General features: G+C 38.0%; 1 protein-coding gene across 2 annotated transcripts in view; it reads left to right on the forward strand.

Annotated features, from left to right (window-relative positions):
- Window positions 1–20,921, forward strand: part of Klhl14 (kelch like family member 14) — a 97,995-nt gene that overhangs the window by 2,407 nt on the left and 74,667 nt on the right. For both annotated transcript variants that reach the window (XM_078030208.1, XM_005337449.5), the window contains exon 2: window positions 22–1,014. In XM_078030208.1, coding sequence (XP_077886334.1) covers window positions 65–1,014 — 950 coding nt within the window. In that variant the 5' untranslated portion in view covers window positions 22–64. The remainder of the gene's footprint in view (window positions 1–21; window positions 1,015–20,921) is intronic.

Genomic DNA, 20,921 nt, shown 5'->3' on the forward strand with positions numbered 1-20,921 from the left:
TCCCCCACCCCTGTCTGCCAGGTTGGAGGAGGGTTTAAAGCCAGGTGCGCCGAGTCAGCTCGCCATGTCCAGATCCGGGGACAGGACCTCTACCTTCGACCCCAGCCACAGCGACAACCTGCTGCACGGCCTCAACCTACTGTGGAGGAAGCAGCTATTTTGCGACGTGACCCTGACGGCCCAGGGCCAGCAATTCCACTGCCACAAGGCCGTGCTGGCCTCCTGCTCGCAGTACTTCCGATCGCTCTTCTCCAGCCACCCCCCTCTCGGGGGAGGGGTCGGCGGTCAGGACGGCCTGGGGGCCCCCAAGGACCAGCAGCAGCAGCCGCAGCAGCAGCAGCCGCCACAACAGCAGCAGCCGCCGCCACAGGAGGAGCCCGGGACTCCTTCCTCCTCCCCCGACGACAAGCTGCTGACCAGCCCCCGGGCCATCAACAACCTGGTGTTGCAGGGCTGCTCTTCCATCGGGCTGCGTCTAGTGCTCGAGTACCTCTATACCGCCAACGTGACCCTCTCCCTGGACACGGTGGAGGAGGTGCTGTCGGTCAGCAAGATCCTGCACATCCCCCAGGTCACCAAGCTCTGTGTGCAGTTCCTCAACGATCAGATCTCAGTGCAGAACTATAAGCAGGTGTGTAAGATAGCCGCGCTGCACGGCCTGGAGGAGACCAAGAAGCTGGCCAACAAGTACCTGGTGGAAGATGTGCTGCTGCTTAACTTCGAGGAGATGCGCGCCCTGCTGGACTCGCTGCCGCCCCCCGTGGAGTCGGAGCTGGCGCTCTTCCAGATGTCCGTGCTGTGGCTGGAGCACGACCGCGAGACCCGCATGCAGTACGCGCCTGACCTCATGAAGCGCCTCCGCTTCGCTCTCATCCCGGCCCCGGAGCTGGTGGAGCGGGTCCAGTCAGTGGATTTCATGCGCACCGACCCCGTCTGCCAGAAGCTGCTGCTGGACGCCATGAACTACCACCTGATGCCCTTCAGGCAGCACTGCAGGCAGAGCCTGGCCAGCAGGTAGGAGACAACAAAGACGAGGGCGGGGTGGGGGGAGCCCGAGAGGCCGGAGGGAGGGGAGGGGGCAGGGAGGAGGGGGGAGAAGGGTGGGCTGGGCAGGAGGCTCCGACAGGCTGAAAACAAACGCAAACAATTCAGAAGGTGTAGAGAAAGTTGATTTTAGAGTCCCTGAAAGGTCAATAGGCAGCTGGCCTAACAGCATCCCTGAGCGTTCAGAAGCCCAGATTCTCTATATCCCCACAGCAGGATATGTGAGAATTGTGGACTCACATTGAAATTGACAGGCAGGTGGGGCCAAAGGCCCAGGCAGTTAAAAAGTGCAGTTTTGGAAGCCTCTCTACCATAGCCTCTACCATCCAAATCTCAAGATGGGCTTGCTCAAGGAAAAGGTTTCTGTTGATTCCGATTCCTCTTTCCTGTCTTGGGCCAGCAATAGTGCCCTAGGCATGCCAGCAGAGGATAGCGCGTTCATATTTCTATCAAGCACTCAAGTTGGCTTTTATGTGTTTTGTGATTGAGGTCTGCTCCCTTTGGAGATTAGAACTTCAAAATGCTTTGTGTGTTAGGGTTGCTATTGGAAATGCTAGCATCATGTGGCCATGCAAACTTTTGTATCTTACAGAAAACCTTTCTTTACCGCTTTTAAAGAAGAGCAAAGCAAAAGGAATCTTGCCTAGTATCTTCCAGGTCAAAGAGGAGTACAGTTGCAAATTGGGAATTGGGGAGTGGGAGGGAGCAGAATCTTGTAGCTCTTGGTGGTCTGTGTGCCTGAACATGAGTGGCAAAGAAATTAGGGAGTTGTGCTGCTCTTGTTGCTGTTTAGAATGTGTCTATGTCTGTGTTGCAAATAGGAGTTCATGTCAAAAGGGAGAGAGAAATAATGGCTTTTTAAAATGCTGCTGAGATAAAAGACTGTAGGAATTGACAGCCCTGTTTTATTGGCTCCAATTTTAAAACCCTTTTTAATGAGCCCTAGCAAAGGGTTTCTTTCTCTTTTTAGAAAAGAGAAACAGTATCCTCTCAGTTTCTCATGATAAAACATGATTCCAGATGCAGGGCTACTCCAGCCTAAACCACCAAGTGTTGCTTTAGGAAAGTCCATGTTCTGAAAACCTGTCATGGCATGTTCCCACACAGAATACTGTGTAAGGGATAGGGTCCACTGTGTGCAGCCTTGTGGAATCGTTTGGGATTTGTTGTGATATTTCTGCCAGACCTAGCTAACTAAAGTTTTAAGAAATGGAGGATATTCTCCACAGTTGTTTAGCAATACTGGTGTTAAGGTGAGGCCAACAAGAGCAAGATTTCTCATGAGATAATCTGAACTTATACTAAATCCTGTAAGTTGATTTTTCTAATATCTGTTGGACATGAGTTAATGTCTTGTGGTATCAAAAGATGACAATAAGACAATAGCAGAAGCAAGAATACAAACCCTCTTATACTCGAACATAGAGCACAGGAGTCCAAGTGGAAATAAGACATGAAATGTGGTTTTTTTTTTTTTTAAGAGTTTTCCATTTGTCTAAGATCAAAATGCAAGCTCAGTATGATGGGCAAGTGTTACCATATCAATGCACATTGTTGATTAGCATTTTGTTATTTTTTTTTCACTTTTAAATGACCTATAAGTATTCTTCATTTAACATATATCATACAGAGTCAAGAGTTCAAACCACACAATTATAACCCTGAACATACTTTTATATATATATATATATTTTAAAGATGTAGAATTTGATATCAATTCAGAAACCCAGAAGGATAATAAAATTAAAATTTAACTTGTTCTAAGAGTAATTTGGGCAGATGAGCTTTACAAATATGATCCAATAAATAATTTCTGGAGCCCTTAATGCACTTTATCTGTAAGTAAGTCCTAGAACTCACTGTTAGGAGAGTTGACTTTGAAAATGCAGAATCCATTTCCCACCTTCCTCTGGATTCAGCACACCAGCTGGGGCCTGCTGGCTCTGTCCTGGTGGATGGCTGAGATACCAGACTGCCTGACTCCATGACGACACCTTCCAGCTTCACTGGGCCACATCATTTGAAGGATATGTAGTGGTGTCTGACCACTGAATGCTTACAAGTGTCATGGATGCTGCAAGAATCTGATACTTCTGCAGTAGGAAGAAAACTGTATTTTCCTTTAAAAGAGGAAGATACAGAAAAGAAAATAGTTCATGTGAACCTATTGCTGATCTCAAAGTAATATAATTTAGATTTTATTCCATTATTAGTAACTGTAGCATCCTAATTTAAGGAACTAATCACATCATTCTGGCTTTAAGTCACTGAAAGAATGCAAAAGTAAATATCCAGATCTTTAACTTTAATGTAGAAAAAGACTCTTAAGTTGCAACTCAATAGTATTAAATGAGCCCATTTATGAGAGCATCAGCATAAAATAAAAATGTTTTCTCAACCTTACATGTAATTCAACAGGAGGATAAATGTGTTGACCTATTGTTTATGAGATTACATCAGGTTTATTGAAGAGAGTGGAATGGAAGGACATTGTATTTATTACTTTTTATCCACCTGTAGTTTTTAAAATCTAAATATGAATTCGTTCCTCAAGTGCAAAGAAGGAGATGGAAAATTAAAATTGAGCAATCAGTTTACTTTATGAGTACAAAACATAAGCAAATAGAATAATTCCAAGAAAATTCACTTCTTTAGGAATATATTTCTATAGAAAATAGAGCTATTAATATAGTAATAATAATTTAAACATGATTTTAAATATTATTCAATAATTTTGATTTTTTTGTCTAGAAAAATAAAAACAACCCAAGTATTAGGTTTTTATATAAATACTCAAATCAATTTTAATATTTTTATCAAGTTGATTTATTTTTCAGAGTAAACCATTTCCACTCAGATTCATATTCTATTTTAACAAAGTACATTTTAGGATAATAAATAAAATTAGAAATTTGTCACCTTGTGTTTAAATATATAGTTTAAAATGTATGTGTATATATATATATGTATATATATATATATATATATATGATTTAAGATAACATGACTTGAAAAAAGCTATAAAGTTTCAGTTTAGACAGGAGGAATAAGTTTTAGTGGTCTCTTGAACAGCATTGTCATCATAGTTAATAATAATGTATATTTCACAGTTGCTAAAGGATTAGATTTTAAACATTTTTGCAAAAAAATATGATAGGTAGATGAAGTGATTAATAGGTTAATTGACATGATTTAATTTTTCTACAATATATACTTTTATCAAAATGTTGTATATATAATTTGTATCTGTCGGTATTTTTAAATTTGTTAAAAAAAGATGACAGGATGTGTGTAGACAAAAAATTAGAATATTTTAAGTCATTTCTTGAAAATATTCTTTTTATTATAAGAAATATGAAACTTTCTCACAATTTCAGGAAAATACATGAATTAAGTTCTTGAAAAGGTTTCTGGAAAAGTCAATGTTAAAGTCTTTTAAAAGATGACTTGATATGCAATGAAGAGTAAATATCTGAAGACTTGTAGTCTAAGTTATGCACTTAGAATACAGGCTAACAGTTATAAATCTACAACTTATAATACAGAAGACTATATATAGTCTAAGATAATGTAAGTAACTCCAAGAGATTTTTTAATTTCTATTTCTAAATTTTAATGCATAATTTAATAATTATTCCAAAAAAACCAAACTGCACCAGAGTGTTAACATTTTTTTTTTACATTTTATTGTAGCTCACACAACGTAACCATTAAATAAATGTTTATTAAAAGTTAAATGAATTAACATTATGAAATAAGAAAAACTAACATTGCACTTCATCAACACATTACTCAACTGATATTATTACTTAACATAATAAAAGTCCATTGGACCTTCCCCAAGAAGATACCTGTAAATAAAAACATTATGAAAATTTTTATTTTTTAAACATTTAACCACCAGCTATTAAGTCCTGTATACAATCGCATATTGAAGTGTAGTTTCAGGAAATTGTATTTTAGTAGATGATAGGAGGGTAACATACAAATATTTTACTTTCTATAAGACATACTATCTTCAAAGATTTCACATAAATTAATATTGAAATCAATTTAAACATCAGTAGTTAAAATGTCTTGCAATGACTAAAAAGCCATTAGATTTCCTAACACATAAGTTTGATTCCTGACTTTAGTGCTTAGAAAGTGTCTCTTTAAAAGTAGGACAATATTTTTTATTGGCTTTCTTCCTAAGAACTGAATAATCACCTTAACAAGGCAAACTAATCTTGTACCCATGCATTTTCTAAATTGTTACTTCCCTTTATATCAATTTGATACCCACAGATTAGAAGTTGTTAGGTGGTTAGATTTTGTATCAGAAGTTACTCAACCATTCAGAATTCAATTTGTTTATTATCTGAAACAAGACCATTGATTACAAAATCATATCACAGGTATGGAAGCCAAACAGTTATATCCTACAATCAAAAGGCAATTAGAATACATATTAATGCATTTTATTGGCTTAGAGGACTTACTGACAAAAGTGAACACTTTCAGATTTTATTTCATGCTTATACTTTTTCCCATTTCTCTGAACATGTCAGGGTTCACACATTTATTTAATTTCTAAGTATCTGAATTTATTTAACTTAAAAACAGTAAGAAAATGTGTTACTTTGTTAACAATAGCTACTGTAAACCAGGTGATACTCTAAGTACTTCATGAACATTAATTTTCAAAATTCTCTTAACAGCCCTAAAGGAGTGGGTGCTATCATTAGCCTCGTTTTAGATGAAAAAACTGACGTACAGAGAAGTTAAGAATTGTGCTCATGCTTGCACAGCCAGTTCCTGGCAGTATGATGCTTGAATCTGTGTCCTCATACTGTATCGCCGATTATTATTATTTTTTAAAAAAATATTTATTTTTTGGTTTTTGGTGGACACAATATCTTTATTTTATTTTTATGTGGTGGTGAGAATCGAACTCAGTGCCTCATGCATGCTAGATGAATGTGCTACCACTTGAGCCATATCCCCAACCACCCCCTGCTGATTATTTTGACTTTCTCTATACTAGGCTATTATATGGTGATTGAACTTAAAGTTCTATGTAGACTTATGATTTCCTTTTGGAAAAATAAGTTGTGAGAGTTAAATATTAATGTATTTAACTTTAAAAGAATGTAAGAGCTGTTGTTCCAGAGGTCAGTATATGTTTTTTTCTATAAAAAGCAAAATAGTAATTACTTTTGGCTCTGTGGTCACAAGGTTTCTGTTGCAACTACTCTGATCTTCCTTGTACTGCAAAAATAGCCATGGACCATATGTCAATGAATGTGCATGGTTGTGTTGCAATAAAACTCCATTTGTAGGCAGGGATTTTATATAATTTCTATGTCATGAAATATTCTTCCTTTGATTATTTTCAACCATTAAAAAAATTCTTAATTATTGAACTGTGCAAAAATAGGAAGCCAGCTGGATTTCCTCAGTGGGCCATGGTTTGCCGACTCCTATTGTAGACACTTGAGATGTATCAGTGAACCAAACAGACAAAAACTTTGACCTTACTCTAGTGGAAAGAATCCCCATTATTCTTTTTCCTTTCATTTGGAAAGATTTCAGGTCTAAATCATTCTACCAGGCCACATCAGAATTTCAGATTCCTGGAATTAGGACTTAAAAATTTTAGTAGTGATCCCAGAAAGTTAAATAGTGATTAATAAAACAATTAATGAATGAGTTGCTTATTGTTCCAAACATTAAGTAGATCCAGAATGTCCTCACAGAGAATAGTCATTATTCAAAAGAGGGTTAAATATTGTTTATATGGTATTTTAAGGATTTCCAGTAGGAAATCAGAGTCAGCAGGTATGAGATTGACAGGCACATTCTAATCTACGCATATAAGTGAATACATGAAAAATTACTTTTCTCCATGCCATCTTATACATTCAACTGCTTTGATCAAAGGGCACATGTTGTCAGGATGCCTGACACCTAAGTGAATCAAATGGACTGTGTCTGTAGACCCTCCCTTTCTTCTCAAAGTGAATAAACTTGAAGGAGTGCTCACCTCATCAAGTTTGTCTTGTTTTCTTATCTCCCCACTAGATAGTGACTTCTCTAAATATTTGTAACCAAAGCACGTAATTCAGTGCCTGACCTTGATCCAAAAATGTAAGTTCAATATGCATTGCAATTGGCCTTTAAAATAATTGAGATAGACCCTAAGGATTTGGCTTTGCTGGCATGAATTAAAGAAATTAATGAGAAAAAAAGTGAGGGTGATTTTGAAGATGGTTTTACACACACACACACACACACACACACACACACACGTAAGCACACACACATTACCAGCAATTACAGAAGCATCCCTAACTGAACAACTACCAGAAGCTTTACTGATCACTTACATTGTTCATATTCCTTATAGAATTCTTTAAGCCTTTTTAAAGATTAGAAAACTGAAGTTCAGAGAAAGTAAGTAATTTATCCAATCATCAGAATAGTGTCAAGATGGACTCCTCATTGTCTGGAGAACACCTTCTCCTTGTGAATGCATCTTATAGACATAGCTTCTCCAAGGAGCCAACTCTGATCTACACCTTCCATATATTTATTTTATCATATCACAGAAATCATCAAAAGTTCCTACCTTCTAACTCTCCCAGCTACCCAACAAATGAAGAAGTGTGAGAATATGCTGGAAGCATAGACCAGTATCCTACTGGTCTACCACACTTAGTTGTTAGTTCTAAGATCAAGGGACTGAATAGTGAGGCTGCTGAGAATTGTCACTATGATATTAACTGGTGTAAAGTAGAAGAGTCAATACATTTTAAGTCAACAAATAAATACAAGAGCTTTGAGTTTAACTATGAAAAATAGTTATGAAAATACAACAAAACCTTAAAGCTTAAATTTGAATGGAAAGTTATTATCCCTGTACCAGAAGGTATCAGCTTTGCTGCTGTGACAATAAAGCATTAGTCATGCTAGTGGTACTTTCAGGTGATAAATACAATAGGTATAAATCAGAATCATAAAAATACTTGCAAATTTTAGTAACATAAAGTAAGATTACTCTCATTGTAAATATGTTGTTTATATTTTGTTTTGAGAAAATCCTTTTCATCATTATTATGTCATAAATGTTTATGCCTCCGTCATTCATCTAGAATTTCAGAAAATGCATATATTTTCTATGTCCTTTTTCTTAACTTCCAAGATATGTCACAATGCATGAATTAATAGTGATTTTAAAAAGAAACAGAAAAGAAATGACATTTTGTTATAGACAAGAGGGTGTTAACCAGAGGAAGAACTATCAGATGTAATGTAGATGACACAGTGAGTATATTCATTTTGCTGTAAATATTGGAGGGGTTTACCTGTTCACAAATAATATTAATGGAAACAGGGTTAGAACAATTTGCAACTTTACAAGTATAGCAGAAAGGTACTACATAAAGCTTACAGTAGCAGGGAAATGAAAAGAAAGAAATCCTAGGAAATATGAAAAAAGAAAAAAAAGCAACAAGAAAAATGTAAGTTAATATGGAGGATCAAAGAAATTACTAAGAGGCGAACTTGCTGAACAAGAAAGGAGAGTTAGCAGCCCAGGTGGGCAGGGATGTCATAGAGATTGGAGATTAGGAGTTCAATATCTGTTGGACAGAAAAATACAAATCAAGAAGCATTCAAATCAGTACACATTCTATCTTATAATTCAGAGTTGTCAACAGAGTTCCACTTAAAAAAAAAAAGAAAGAAAAAAGTTAGATCTCAAAAGAAAAGAAATAATGTTTTCCCAAGGGAAAAATGTAAATCATAGAACCTACCCCTTATAATTCAATTCAGTTTAATAATTATAAATGTGTAATTGGAGTAATAAGATGTTTTCTTTTTTTAAATGAAGGTTTGTTCTTGTGCTAGGTAATGCACTAGTTTCAGAAATGTCAGAGTTGGAAGGGTAGAGCCTGTTATATCAATAATAGAAGATAAAAATATAAGTGTATTCTGTACAAAATTGTCTCAACTGCCAGTGTGATTTGAGCTGGCAGCAGGTGTGAAAAGCAAGAAGACATTCACAACCCCTGGCAGGTTTTCTAAGCCCATGCCCTGGTTGGAACTTGGGGCGATTTGTTGCAATTTACCACTAACAAAAAGTTGTGCTGTGGAATCCCCCTCAAATTAGTATTGCACATATGCAATCCACCAAGCCCTGTGATCTGAGATACAAAGTTGAACGACACAGACACATTCCTGAATTCATGAAGTTTACAGTCAAAAAGGAAAGAATAAATAAGTATTCCAGTTAATCCTGGTAGCAATACATACATTAAACTAGAAAAGGATCATAGGCAGGGATATCATATAACAGAGGGCTGTATTCTTGTCTGAGTAGCCTAAGAAGACTTCTTCTGCAGAAACCCTGGAAATGAGATATCTAGGGTCTGGGGGTGGGGGAGGCAGGGTATATAATTGGGGCACCCAAAGCTGTGAAATGAACATGTGCAAAAGCCCCTGGGGCAGAAAAGAACTTGGTATCTTCTAGGAACTGAAAAAAGGGGTGTGTGCCAGAGACACTGGAGAAGGGGCTGTCCAAATCACAGGGGAAGCTGTAGACCCAGCTGAGGATTAATGACCATGTAGACTAATTCTGTAGTGGAAAAAAATCAGCATGCTTTTTTTAGTGGAACTTAAAAAAGAAGCAATACAATTATGGAAATACTGCTGCCTTTGAAATCATAAACCTTAAGCAGGTCCTAGCTCCACTTTAACTGGGTCCTGCTTCAATAAAATGGGCTAATAATCATAGTACGACTTCCTAAGTTTTGGGCAAATATCAGTTAAAATATTGAGGGGGAAAAAACAACTAAAGCTAGAATGCTATTTAAAAATGGATTTACTATTAATTTTAAAAAATGCTTTAAGCAAAATGTACCTGAATACACTTTGCCTATTATGAAAACTCTAGAGCATATTTGTATATTTCACTGACGGTACAGAAATAGCCAGAGACTTTTAAGACCAGAAGAATGAAACTGAAGGGATTCAAAGGTGAAACCAAGGGCATCAGCAAGAAGTGGGAAAATTAGAGTTTCCGATGGCTTTCAGCAACTTATATTTAATCCTTCAGAGGGGAATGATGGCCTTTTTAGGTCTAAAAGTCCTTTGTTTCTTCCTTGCATAGATAATAGTCACTCTTCTTTTTAATCTCATGTCCTCCAGCGCAGAGGTTTCCTTTGCTGCTGTTTCCAGAGGTCTCCCATTTACAATCGCCTGGCTTCTTTGCTCCCAGAGAGCCTGGGAGTGGGCTGGTAAACTGCACCTGCACAGGGACTCTGAACTTCTCAGAGCTCAGCTGGGCCACCCACCGTATGGAGACTGGCTCACTGGAGGCTGCAGAGAAGTGAACTGAAGAATTACAGTCGGTTCCACTTCCCTGCCTTATGCGCCTTCAGGTGCCTCTGAAGACAGGCGAGGCCAGTGAAATGGAGAGGAGGAGGAAGAGAGACAGCATCAATATCCAAGAAGAAAGAGCCCTTGAAAATGTAGAATCGTTGTTGAAAAATGTGGCTAGACAGATTTGTGTGTGTGTGTGTGTTTGTGTGTGTGTGTGTATGTGTTCACAAACCTCATATTGTTGGTTGCTGTACAGTAACTTCTGAGACATTTTTTTTTCCATTGGCTAAGGGTCTATTTTGTACATGAGGGTGGGGATGGGATGGTCATCAATTCAGAATCTGGCACTGAATGAGGAATTATTGCATTAAGAGGGTCCATTTGTTGCCAAAAAGAAAAGAGTCTTATTTCTAAATCTTGCTTAGAACAAAGCAGCAGGCTGCTGTTTGGCCCTGATGCTTAGCCATCCCTCAAAACCAACCCCACCAGAGCATCCTGTGCAAAAGAAAGATGCAGGTTGGAAGAAAGAATGCCAAATCCGTGAGTCAGGGAAGGAAACTTTGAAAGAGATACTTTAATGCTGTCAGAAGTACAGCAGACTCTCAGCACTTGCTATTCCATGTGCATTAACAGGGGTTAATTGATACTGTGAGGAATCCTAGTCAGTATGGGTGTATTACAGAGACAGAAGTGTGTGTCTAGTAGCACAAACAAATTTGGTGGATTGGTTGCTATAGCAACAGTACCATCACTGTCAATGGCAATTTCTGTAATCTCCCTCTCTCAAGGTTTTTACAAGCATTCACTCCAAAATAACAAGAGGGAGAGACAGAGAGATGTAATAGGAGGTACAAATGAAAAGCTTAAGTTATAATGCAACTATCTTAAACAACTCTGTTGCATAATTATTATGACCTAAAAGTCAGACAGATGTGGGTTCAAATCCCATCTCAACCACTTACAAGCTATCTCTCTTTGGCTAATTTACTTAAGCTATTTTCAGATTTTCTTTCTATAAAATGTACCTAATAATATCTACTTCAGTGCAGCTGCACATGTTGAAATTATGTATCTACAACATCTAATCTAGAACCTGGCTATTAAGATTTAATAATTGATAGCTTTTATTTTTATAGGTATAGTTCTATTTATGTCTAATATGCCTTTATTTTCACTTGTTAGGCAGGACTGCTAATTCAATATGATATGTCCATTCTAGAATTGGGCTTCCCACACCCTGAGTCCCAGTGTTCTTCTAATAATGATAATGCTTCAAGCATTATGCATTGCATTCACTGTTTTATGTTTTGTATTATATTCATTTTCTCCACCTTTGAGTTACTTACAGAGCTACCTAGCTAGTGCTGGAGTTTCTTCTGTCTTCTTCCATATCAATAATCAGAAAAGTTAGAAAAATCATGGTAAATTCACATCAAATAACTGTATTGAGTTGTGCAATTCATGTAACTGTATAATTCAATGGGATTGTTATATTCAAAGTTAAGCAGCCATCATCACAATCAATTTTAAGATATTTTATCATCCTTCTATTCCCCTTCAAAAAAATCCAAATCTGTTATCAATCAGCCCCCATTCCCCACCATCACCACCACTGCCATCTCCCCATCCCAGCATTAGGTACCATTAGTCTATATTCTGTCTCCATAGATTTGCTTACTCTGGACACTTACCATAAATGGAATCGTACATTATGTGGTATTTTTTGACTAGTTTCTTTTATGAAGCAAAATGTATGCAAAATTCATCAAGTTGTGGCATGTAACAGTACTTTGCTTCTCTTTATGGCTGAATAATGATATATATGAATATTCATTTGTTGATGGACACTTGGGTTGTTTCCATATTTTGCTATTATGAATTATGCTGCTGTAGGTACCTATGTACAAGTTTTTATATAGTAATATGCTTTCATTTCTCTTGGGTATATACCTATGAGTAGAATTACTGGCTCATATGGTAACTCAGTTAATATTCAACAATTGGTCAGCCTTTTTTGGAACTGCCATATGGTTTTCCAAAGCAGCTGCACCAATTCACATTCCCACCAGCAGCCTTTGAGGTTCTAATGTCAACACTTATTAGCTCTCTTTTTCTTATAGCCATCCTTATGGGTGTGAAGTGCTATCTCATTATGGTTTGCACTTCCTTATTGACTACTCATGTTGAGCATCTTTTTTAAGTCATTTTTAAATTTGTTCTAATTAGTTATACATGACAGTAGAATGCATTTGGACACATCATACATAAACGAGTACAACTTCTCACTCCTCTAGTTTATACAATGTAGAATCATACCGATTGTGTAATCATATAGGCACATAGGGTAATAATTTCAATTCATTCAAATATCCTTCCTACCCCCATATCCCCTCCCCTTCCTTCACTCCCCTCTGTCTAACCCAAAATACTTCTATTCTTCGCTAGCACACAATCTTTTATTGTGAATTAGCATCTGCATATCAGAGAAAACATTCAGTCATTGGTTTTTTGGATTGGCTTATTTCGCTTAGCAAGATATTCTCCAGTTCCATCCATATACGTGAAAATGCCATAATTTCATTCTTCTTTAAGGTTGAGTAATATTCTATTGTGTATATATACCACATTTTCTTTATCCATTTATCTGTTGAAGGATACCTAGGTTGGTTCCATAATTTAGCTATTGTGAATTGAGCAGCTATAAGCATTGATGTGGCTGCATCACTGTAGTATGCTGATTTTAAGTCCTTTGGGTATAAACTGAGGAGTGGGATAACTGGGTCAAATGGTTGTTCCATTCCATGTTTTTGGAGGACTCTCCATACTGTTTTCCAGAGTGGTTGCACCAATTTGCAAGTCCCACCAGCAATGTCTGAGTGTATCTTTTCCCCCATATACTTGCCAACATTGATTATTTGCTTGTATTTTTGATAATTGCCATTTTGACTGGAGTGAGATGAAATCTTAGAGTAGTTTTGACCATGTTTTCTTGAAAAAATCTTTTGACCATTTTTTAAAGTTGTATTATTCATCTTTTTATTATTGAATTATAAGAGTCCTGTGTTTTTGGTTAGGCTTCTTATGGTTCCTAAATCACAATGGGGGCTACTTTTTGCATGAATTCAGTGTTCTTTTTGGCAAAAATAGGAATAAAATGCATGCAGCTATATAATGGGTATTTTTCTAGATATTTTTATGTGATACATATGACATATGATACATATAGCTGTTAAAAATCCTGGTGTTTGGCGTGACAGAGAAAAAGACCCGTGAAGCACAAGGTATGAGAGTCATTACTGTGGTATATAAGAAAATGACTGTTGGTAACATTTTGATGATGATGTTGTTTGTTTTCTTCTTTGTCTGATTATCTTGGCTTTGTTGACTAAGGCATTGTATCTCCCAAATGGTAGCGTGAACTTGGCTAAGCAAATCTCTTATTTAAAGAAAAAATATTTATTATTCAAGTTATGTATTTAAATGTCCTTAAAGGTACATGAGAAGTATTTATCCCAACAATGTTTATGTAATAATTATTCTAGGGAAATGAAGTGGAATTCTTTGACTGTCAAGATAGTAAAAACTCATAAGAAACACTGCAGAATAAAAAGAAATATGTCAAAAGAAAACAAAATGGAAAAAAAAATAGAATCTCTCGGTTTAATAGTGATGCAAAAGCGTTCCTTGTGGGGATCAGCAGGAAACAGCAAAGCACAGGATTTTCGGTCATGGCTGAGACTCCGCTGAGAGCTTCACTACACACATCGCTAAGACATGGAAAAGCTAAATTCATCATGAGAATGACTTGTGCGGCTTGTCTTTCCCTTGATACAGTGTCCCTGCAGTTTTCCTTAGAGACAAAACAAAACAAAAAAAAATTTACAACTCTTGATAAGAAATTACTTTGTATTTTTTAATTTAAGTTTGGTAATGTTACTTTACTAACTTTAGTTTGGAGTGTGTGGATATGGGGAACAAGTCAGCAAATTGATCCCCAGACTTCATGCTTATGTTTCAGGACAGAACAATTTCCATTTTACTCTCTGTTAAAAGATTTAGCATAGTGGTAGAGCAGTGGCCTAGCACCTGTGAGGCACTGGGTTCAATCCTCAGCAACATATGAAAATAAATAAAATAAAGGTATTGTATCCATCTACAACTAAAAAAAAAAAATTAAAACAAAAAGATTTACCTCTCAGTTACATAACAAAGAAAACTCTAGGCCCCCATCATTGCTCTGAATGCAAGGTGGTAGTGACTTTAATGAGGATGTGGTAAATTTCTAGTGTTTATGATGCATTACCAACAGATACCAAGAAAGCAGATAACTTCTCAATGAATCACTTTTTCTTTTTTTTTTTTTTTTCTTTAGAAGGCATCTTCTTCCTTTGGCCAAAGTCTTATTAGAGAAGGAACTTAATTCTAGACTCTTGAGACACCTAGAATCCTGACAAACTTCAAATGCTGCTCAGGCATTCTTGTCTTCAAAATTTAGAAGGACAGAAAGCAGACAATACAAAACTGAAGTGTTTAAATACCATCCTTAATGCATTCGAACAAATTTAAGGCTTGGGATTTTTCCAGAGTTAGGGAGCAGCGAATTACACCAGCAACAAGTAGTCTAGCTACAGTAAAAATCCATTCTATGGAAAGGGGCATCCTGTGTGCATAAAAGAGCTCCTCAAGGCTTCCGTCAGTGGAGTCAAACTAATAGTTAAGTTTTAGAAAACAATAGCCTTTTTGACCTAGAAGGAATAATCTTGTCCTGGTTGTCCTAGAAAGAATTTGACTAGAGAGTGCTTCCATTTTTTTTTTTTTTTAATGAAAGGAAACTAGTTTCAGAGCATGAGAAACATTTAAGATTTCTGAAAATTCATGTCAGTGAATTTATCAATGCTAACTAGAGCCTGTCACAAAAGTTTATGGGAGTCGCTTGTCTACATAAGCTGTATCTGTTCTTATTTCTCCTAATTTCCCTTCCTCCTTTACAATATTGTTGTTCATGAACATTTACTGCATGTGTACAGTATCTTGAGTACCAGAGGAGTGAATAAGGAATCTTTCTGTCCTTCTTCCATAGCCTCCATACAGAGCTCGGTTGATAGATTGCTGTAAAGTGCAGCATTATTTGGTGAAATTAAGATCTTTTCTCAGGTTTCACCATGAGGGTTCTGTCTCAAGTGTCAATTCTCAAAAAAAGAGTGTGAAGACTTTTTGGTCCTTTCCAGACTATGTTCCTGTTGGGTGGACAGTTCTATTAAAGAGGGCTGTATTAGTCTGCTGGGCTGCCATTTGCAAAATACCACCAACTGGGTGATTGGAGGCCAGAAGTTCAAGACCAAGGTTCAAGACCAGAGGTTCAAGACCTTGGTTTCTGGGGAGGCCACTCTGCTCTTCCAGGCTCCCAGGCCTTTCTTCTATGTCCTCACATAGTCTTTCCTTGGTATTTGTAGGAGAGATCTCTTGTCTCTACCTCTTCTTACAAGCACACCGATCCTGTTGGATTAGACCCCTTCTCATAACTTTAACTACCTCCTTAAAGGTACATACAATGTCACATTGAGGTTTAGGGCTCCAGCATATGAATTTGGAGCAGACACAATTAAATTCATCACAAAAGTCAGATAACCTCACTCCAGTAAGATTGGCAGCCATTATGAAGTCAAACAACAACAAGTGCTGGCGAGGATGTGGGGAAAAGGGTACACTTGTACATTGCTGGTGGGACTGCAAATTGGTGCGGCCAATTTGGAAAGCAGTATGGAGATTTCTTGGAAAGCTGGGAATGGAACCACCATTTGACCCAGCTATTCCCCTTCTCGGTCTATTCCCTAAAGACCTAAAAAGAGCATACTACAGGGACATTGCTACATTGATGTTCATAGCAGCACAATTCACAATAGCAAGACCGTGGAACCAAGCTAGATGCCCTTCAATAGATGAATGGATAAAAAAAAAAATGTGGCATTTATACACAATAGAGCATTACTCTGCATTAAAAAATGACAAAATCATAGGATTTGCAGGGAAATGGATGGCATTAGAGTAGATTATGCTAAGTGAAGCTAGCCAATCCCTAAAAAACAAATGCCAAATGTCTTCTTTGATATAAGGAGAATAACTAAGAACAGAGAAGGGAGGAAGAGCATGAGAAGAAGATTAACATTAAACAGGGATGAGAGGTGGGAGGAAAAGGGAGAGAGATGGGAAATTGCATGGAAATGGAAGGAGACCCTCAGGGTTATACAAAATTACATACAAGAGGAAGTGAGGGGAAAGGGAAAAAAAACAAGGGGGAGAAATTAATTACAGTAGATGGGGTAGAGAGAGAAGAGGGGAGGGGGGATAGCAGAGGATAGGAAAGGCAGCAGAATACAACAGACACTAGTATGGCAATATGTAAATCAGTGGATGGTTAACCGATGTGATTCTGCAATCTGTATACGGGGTAAAAATGGGAGTTCATAACCCACTTGAATCAAAGTGTGAAATATGATATATCAAGAACTATGTAATGTTTTGAACAGCCAACAATAAAAATTTTTTAAAAAGTCAGAAATTGGACATTGGGAACTAAAAAAAATAGATTAGGAAAACCAACTGAAATGTTACTTTTCACCTATATCTATATAGGCAAAGTTATACAGGCAGGTGAGCAATTATCTAAGTCAGCAACATATTAATATCTCTTTCAGTAATGCAAAACTATAAGTGAAAAAAAGATACACTCCCTCTTTCCTCCGTCCCAGAAAAATCTTGTGTTAACCAGTAGTTCTCTTAAGAATTAACCACAGAATAAAAATTTTAAAAAACCAACCACAGAGACGTTTTATAAAAATATATCTTTCCCATCCCAATCCCAGAGATGTAAAATAAATTGGTCTAGAATATGGTCCCAGGAACCTGCATATTTAGTAAGAATCCCAGATGATTTTTAACTTCCAGTGGGTTTTGGACCACACTTTGAAAATCACAGATCTAACATAATTATTTCCGTTTTCCAATTTGCTACATATCTGTAGAAGAGAGGAGAAGCTGTTAGCAGCAGTTTATTCTAAGTTTAGAGAAAATTTGTTGCAAAATTAAAAGAAATCTGATTAGTAAACAGGAGAAAAGGGGAAATGAGTACTGGGAAAGTTATCAGAATTACCAGTCTCTAGGGAACTTATTGCCTGGAAATAAAACCTGGAAAATAAAATACCATTGCACTAGATGTTCCAGCCAGAGTATAAAGTCCACAACTCACCCTCAGGGAATGCAGTAAACTTTCCCCCAAATCATTTGTTTCTGCATCTCAAAGAGCTGATGATTGAAAGGATGTTCCTGCTGATTAACAACGGGTGGGTGGGTCCCCAGGCCTCTCCAGAAGCCCTTTCAGACGGGGACATTGGAGGACCTCCACACACCACAGAGCCCTGGAGCTGGAATTTGGGTTCTCTCTGGCACCATTGCCCCTCCAGGGTTGGTGAAACAGCAAAGAACAGAAAGAAGTGACTCCCCAAGGAGAGGCAAAGCAAAAGAAGAGGAAGATCAGAGATTCCTATTTCACCCACAGCAGCAGGGGTCCCTAAGCTGGATCCCACAAGCCACACCTCATTGTCTCCACAATACAAACCCCCAGGGCCTGCCTCACTCCCCAGCAGCAGATCTATCCCCCAAATAACGAATTCTCCCTTTACCTTAGCCCCAGAATGATTTCATAGAATTATTCTCGCCCTAAAAGTGAATTCTGGGCGTTTTTTAGAAGGCCTTTTCTTAAAGATGAATACCTTAAAGATGAATATTTGTTGGCATGACTATTCCAGGAGATGCTTGAAATAAGATCCAGTTGCAAACTAACTTTCCCCCTGCCTCCCTGCATGGCCACTCCCACAGTGACTCTCCAAGCGGAAACCCTGCTTGGCAGGAGGCTGGCTTCAGTTCCTCCCAGGGAGCTTTACAGTTTCCCCTCAAGAAATCTCTCTCTGGAGTAGGAGTAAGGTGAACTTGGGATCCGATCCTGAGGTGGAGACCTGGCCATTGTCCCTCTCAACATCATCTTGAATGACTGAACTCCTTTCCTCAGAATGTCGTTTTGTTAAAATAGGTGACTTTCAGAGACAGGATGTTAGTGGGATATATGTATCCTCCTGAATTTGAATTTTTATTATCATTTTGTGATCTTGTACATTCCTATACTTTTTCTTGGGGGTGGGGGGAGGGCAGGAAGTCACTCATCTCTTCCAAACACCAGCCAGATGGGAGGGGTAGGAGACACACAGAGAGAAGTCTCAGTAATGAGATTGGTCCTCAGGAGGCAGCATAGTGTAATAATTGGGCTTTCTTGGGGGCTTAAATGCAGGCATTACTTACCAGTCCATCGCTAGGGCGAGAGTGACGCTTTGTCTCCTTTCTTCACTAGGCTACACAGAGCCCGAATGGCTCCTCTGTGACAGGCTGCACAGAACAGCTTCTCTCTGGATCAAGGAGAACAGCTTTCTCCTATCACACAAATACTGGTTGTCCTCCTCAGCTAGTTCTATAGCAAGCAGCTGTGCTAGTGAGCTACTTGCAGGTGGGCAGGTGGGAGGATTAGTGTGAGAGGTAATACTTGCCATGCAACTTCCTCACAGGGGTATGGTGAGGATTAATGAGATGTTATTTCCATTGCAATTTATACTCTTCAGAAGAAAAGCACTGAGTACTAGGTATTAGAATTTGGGATTATATAGGTGATCAAGCAGAGAAGATATTCAACTGCTTCTAGTTCTGGGAGGTGGGGAAGGAGGGGAAAATGCATGAGTATAAAAGCAACTGGAAGGCATTGTTCCTCATGAAATCAAGGACCAAAAATGAGCATCAAGTGAAGATGCTGGCCATTGAGGCTGTGAGCTAAGCCCGGGGCGGGGGGCAGGGGGGATTTCATGGAGTTGGATGAAAGCCTCAAGGCTTATTGATGCTATCTGCCTCTGTCACCATCAGCCAGTCTGCAGCTTTGGTGAGTCCAGGAATATGGCAAAAGCATTAGTAAACTACTCATCCACATGCTGGAAGACACGGTCCCATTCTGCAATGAGTATATGACAGGGAAGAATTGCAGTGACCCCTGTAAGCTACAGGGACCAAAATGAGGAGCAGAGGGGTGGGGAGATGGTCAATTACAGTTGCAACGTGTAAAGCCACAGCCATTAAGATGGCCACACATGTAGGAAGTGACAGAATTGGAATGTAACTCAAATTTCAGAGCTTTCAACATTAAAGTCCTGGTTTCTTCTATTTACTATGGTGTGTCTCCAGTGGTTTCCCTGCCTCAGGAAAAATATGAGATCATTTCAGAAGGTATAGGAGAAATCATTTTTAAATTTATTTTAATAGTTAGGTTGGGTATTATTGTAGTTTAGTACAAGTTAGAAATAAAACATAATTAACTGATAGAACCCATGATTTCATATAGTTGCTTAGAACAATGATTCTCAATACAAGTTACATACTAGAATTGCCTAGAATGCCATGTATTAAAAAAAAAAAAAAAACCCAAAACATTGATGTTGGGTCCCACCCTAGATCATTAAATCAGTATCTCTTAGAAGTGCCGCTAACCCCAGAAATTACACAAAAGTTCTTGTAGCTTGCATTGAAACCAGTAGAGTAGGCTGGGATTTTTTGAAAAGCATTTTAACTGAGAATCATGAAATAAATAATATCATAGTATATAGATAAGGTAAAAAAATCATAAAGATCTCATGCTATAATTTTAATGGGATATGTTTTATCCTTCAGAACTTGAATTTTCATTATTTGTGATCTCATGTCTGCACTTTTTATTGTGCAGCAAGTACCGGTTTCCTTAAGTCCGGAACTCACTCAGCCAGATGAGCAACTGAAATTTGCTAAATATTGCCCTAGGTCAGCTGGGCATGGAAGTGCTCACCTGTAATCCCAGTGAGTTAGGAGACTGAGGCAGGAGAATCACTAGTTTGAAGCCTGCAACTTATTGTGATCCTAAACAACTTACCAAGACACTGTCTCAAATGAAAAATGGCAGGGGGTGTGGCTCAGTGGTAAAGAATCCCTGAGTTCAATCCTCAGTACTTAAAAAAAAGAAAAGAAAAATTGACTCTATCATGGTTAAAACACAAGTAACTGATTAGCTCCTGATCTATGAGACAATACTGATTTCAAAGAACCAACAGAAAAGCAGAGATACCCAACAAAAAACAATAAATGGGGTGGTTATGACAAGAGCAAAGCTAATTATTTGGGCATACTCAAGTGGGTATAAAAAAATAGGAGTTTGGGGGTATTGCATGCTAAAAGTAACTGGTTATAGTTTGGAGTTAGTCAATATGACAATGTTAGTCTGTTTTCCATTGCTGTAACAAAATACCTGAGATAATCACTTACAAAGAAAGGTTTATTTTGGCCCACTGTCTTAGAGGTTACAGTCCATGGTTGGTTGGCCCTGTTTTCTTCTGGTCCTTTGGTAAAGCAGCTAGCTCATCATGGACTGGAGCATGTGATGGAGGATGCTGTTC

Source organism: Ictidomys tridecemlineatus, chromosome 13 (genome assembly GCF_052094955.1).
Source record: "Ictidomys tridecemlineatus isolate mIctTri1 chromosome 13, mIctTri1.hap1, whole genome shotgun sequence".
In the NCBI taxonomy this organism is placed as follows: Eukaryota; Metazoa; Chordata; class Mammalia; order Rodentia; family Sciuridae; genus Ictidomys; species Ictidomys tridecemlineatus.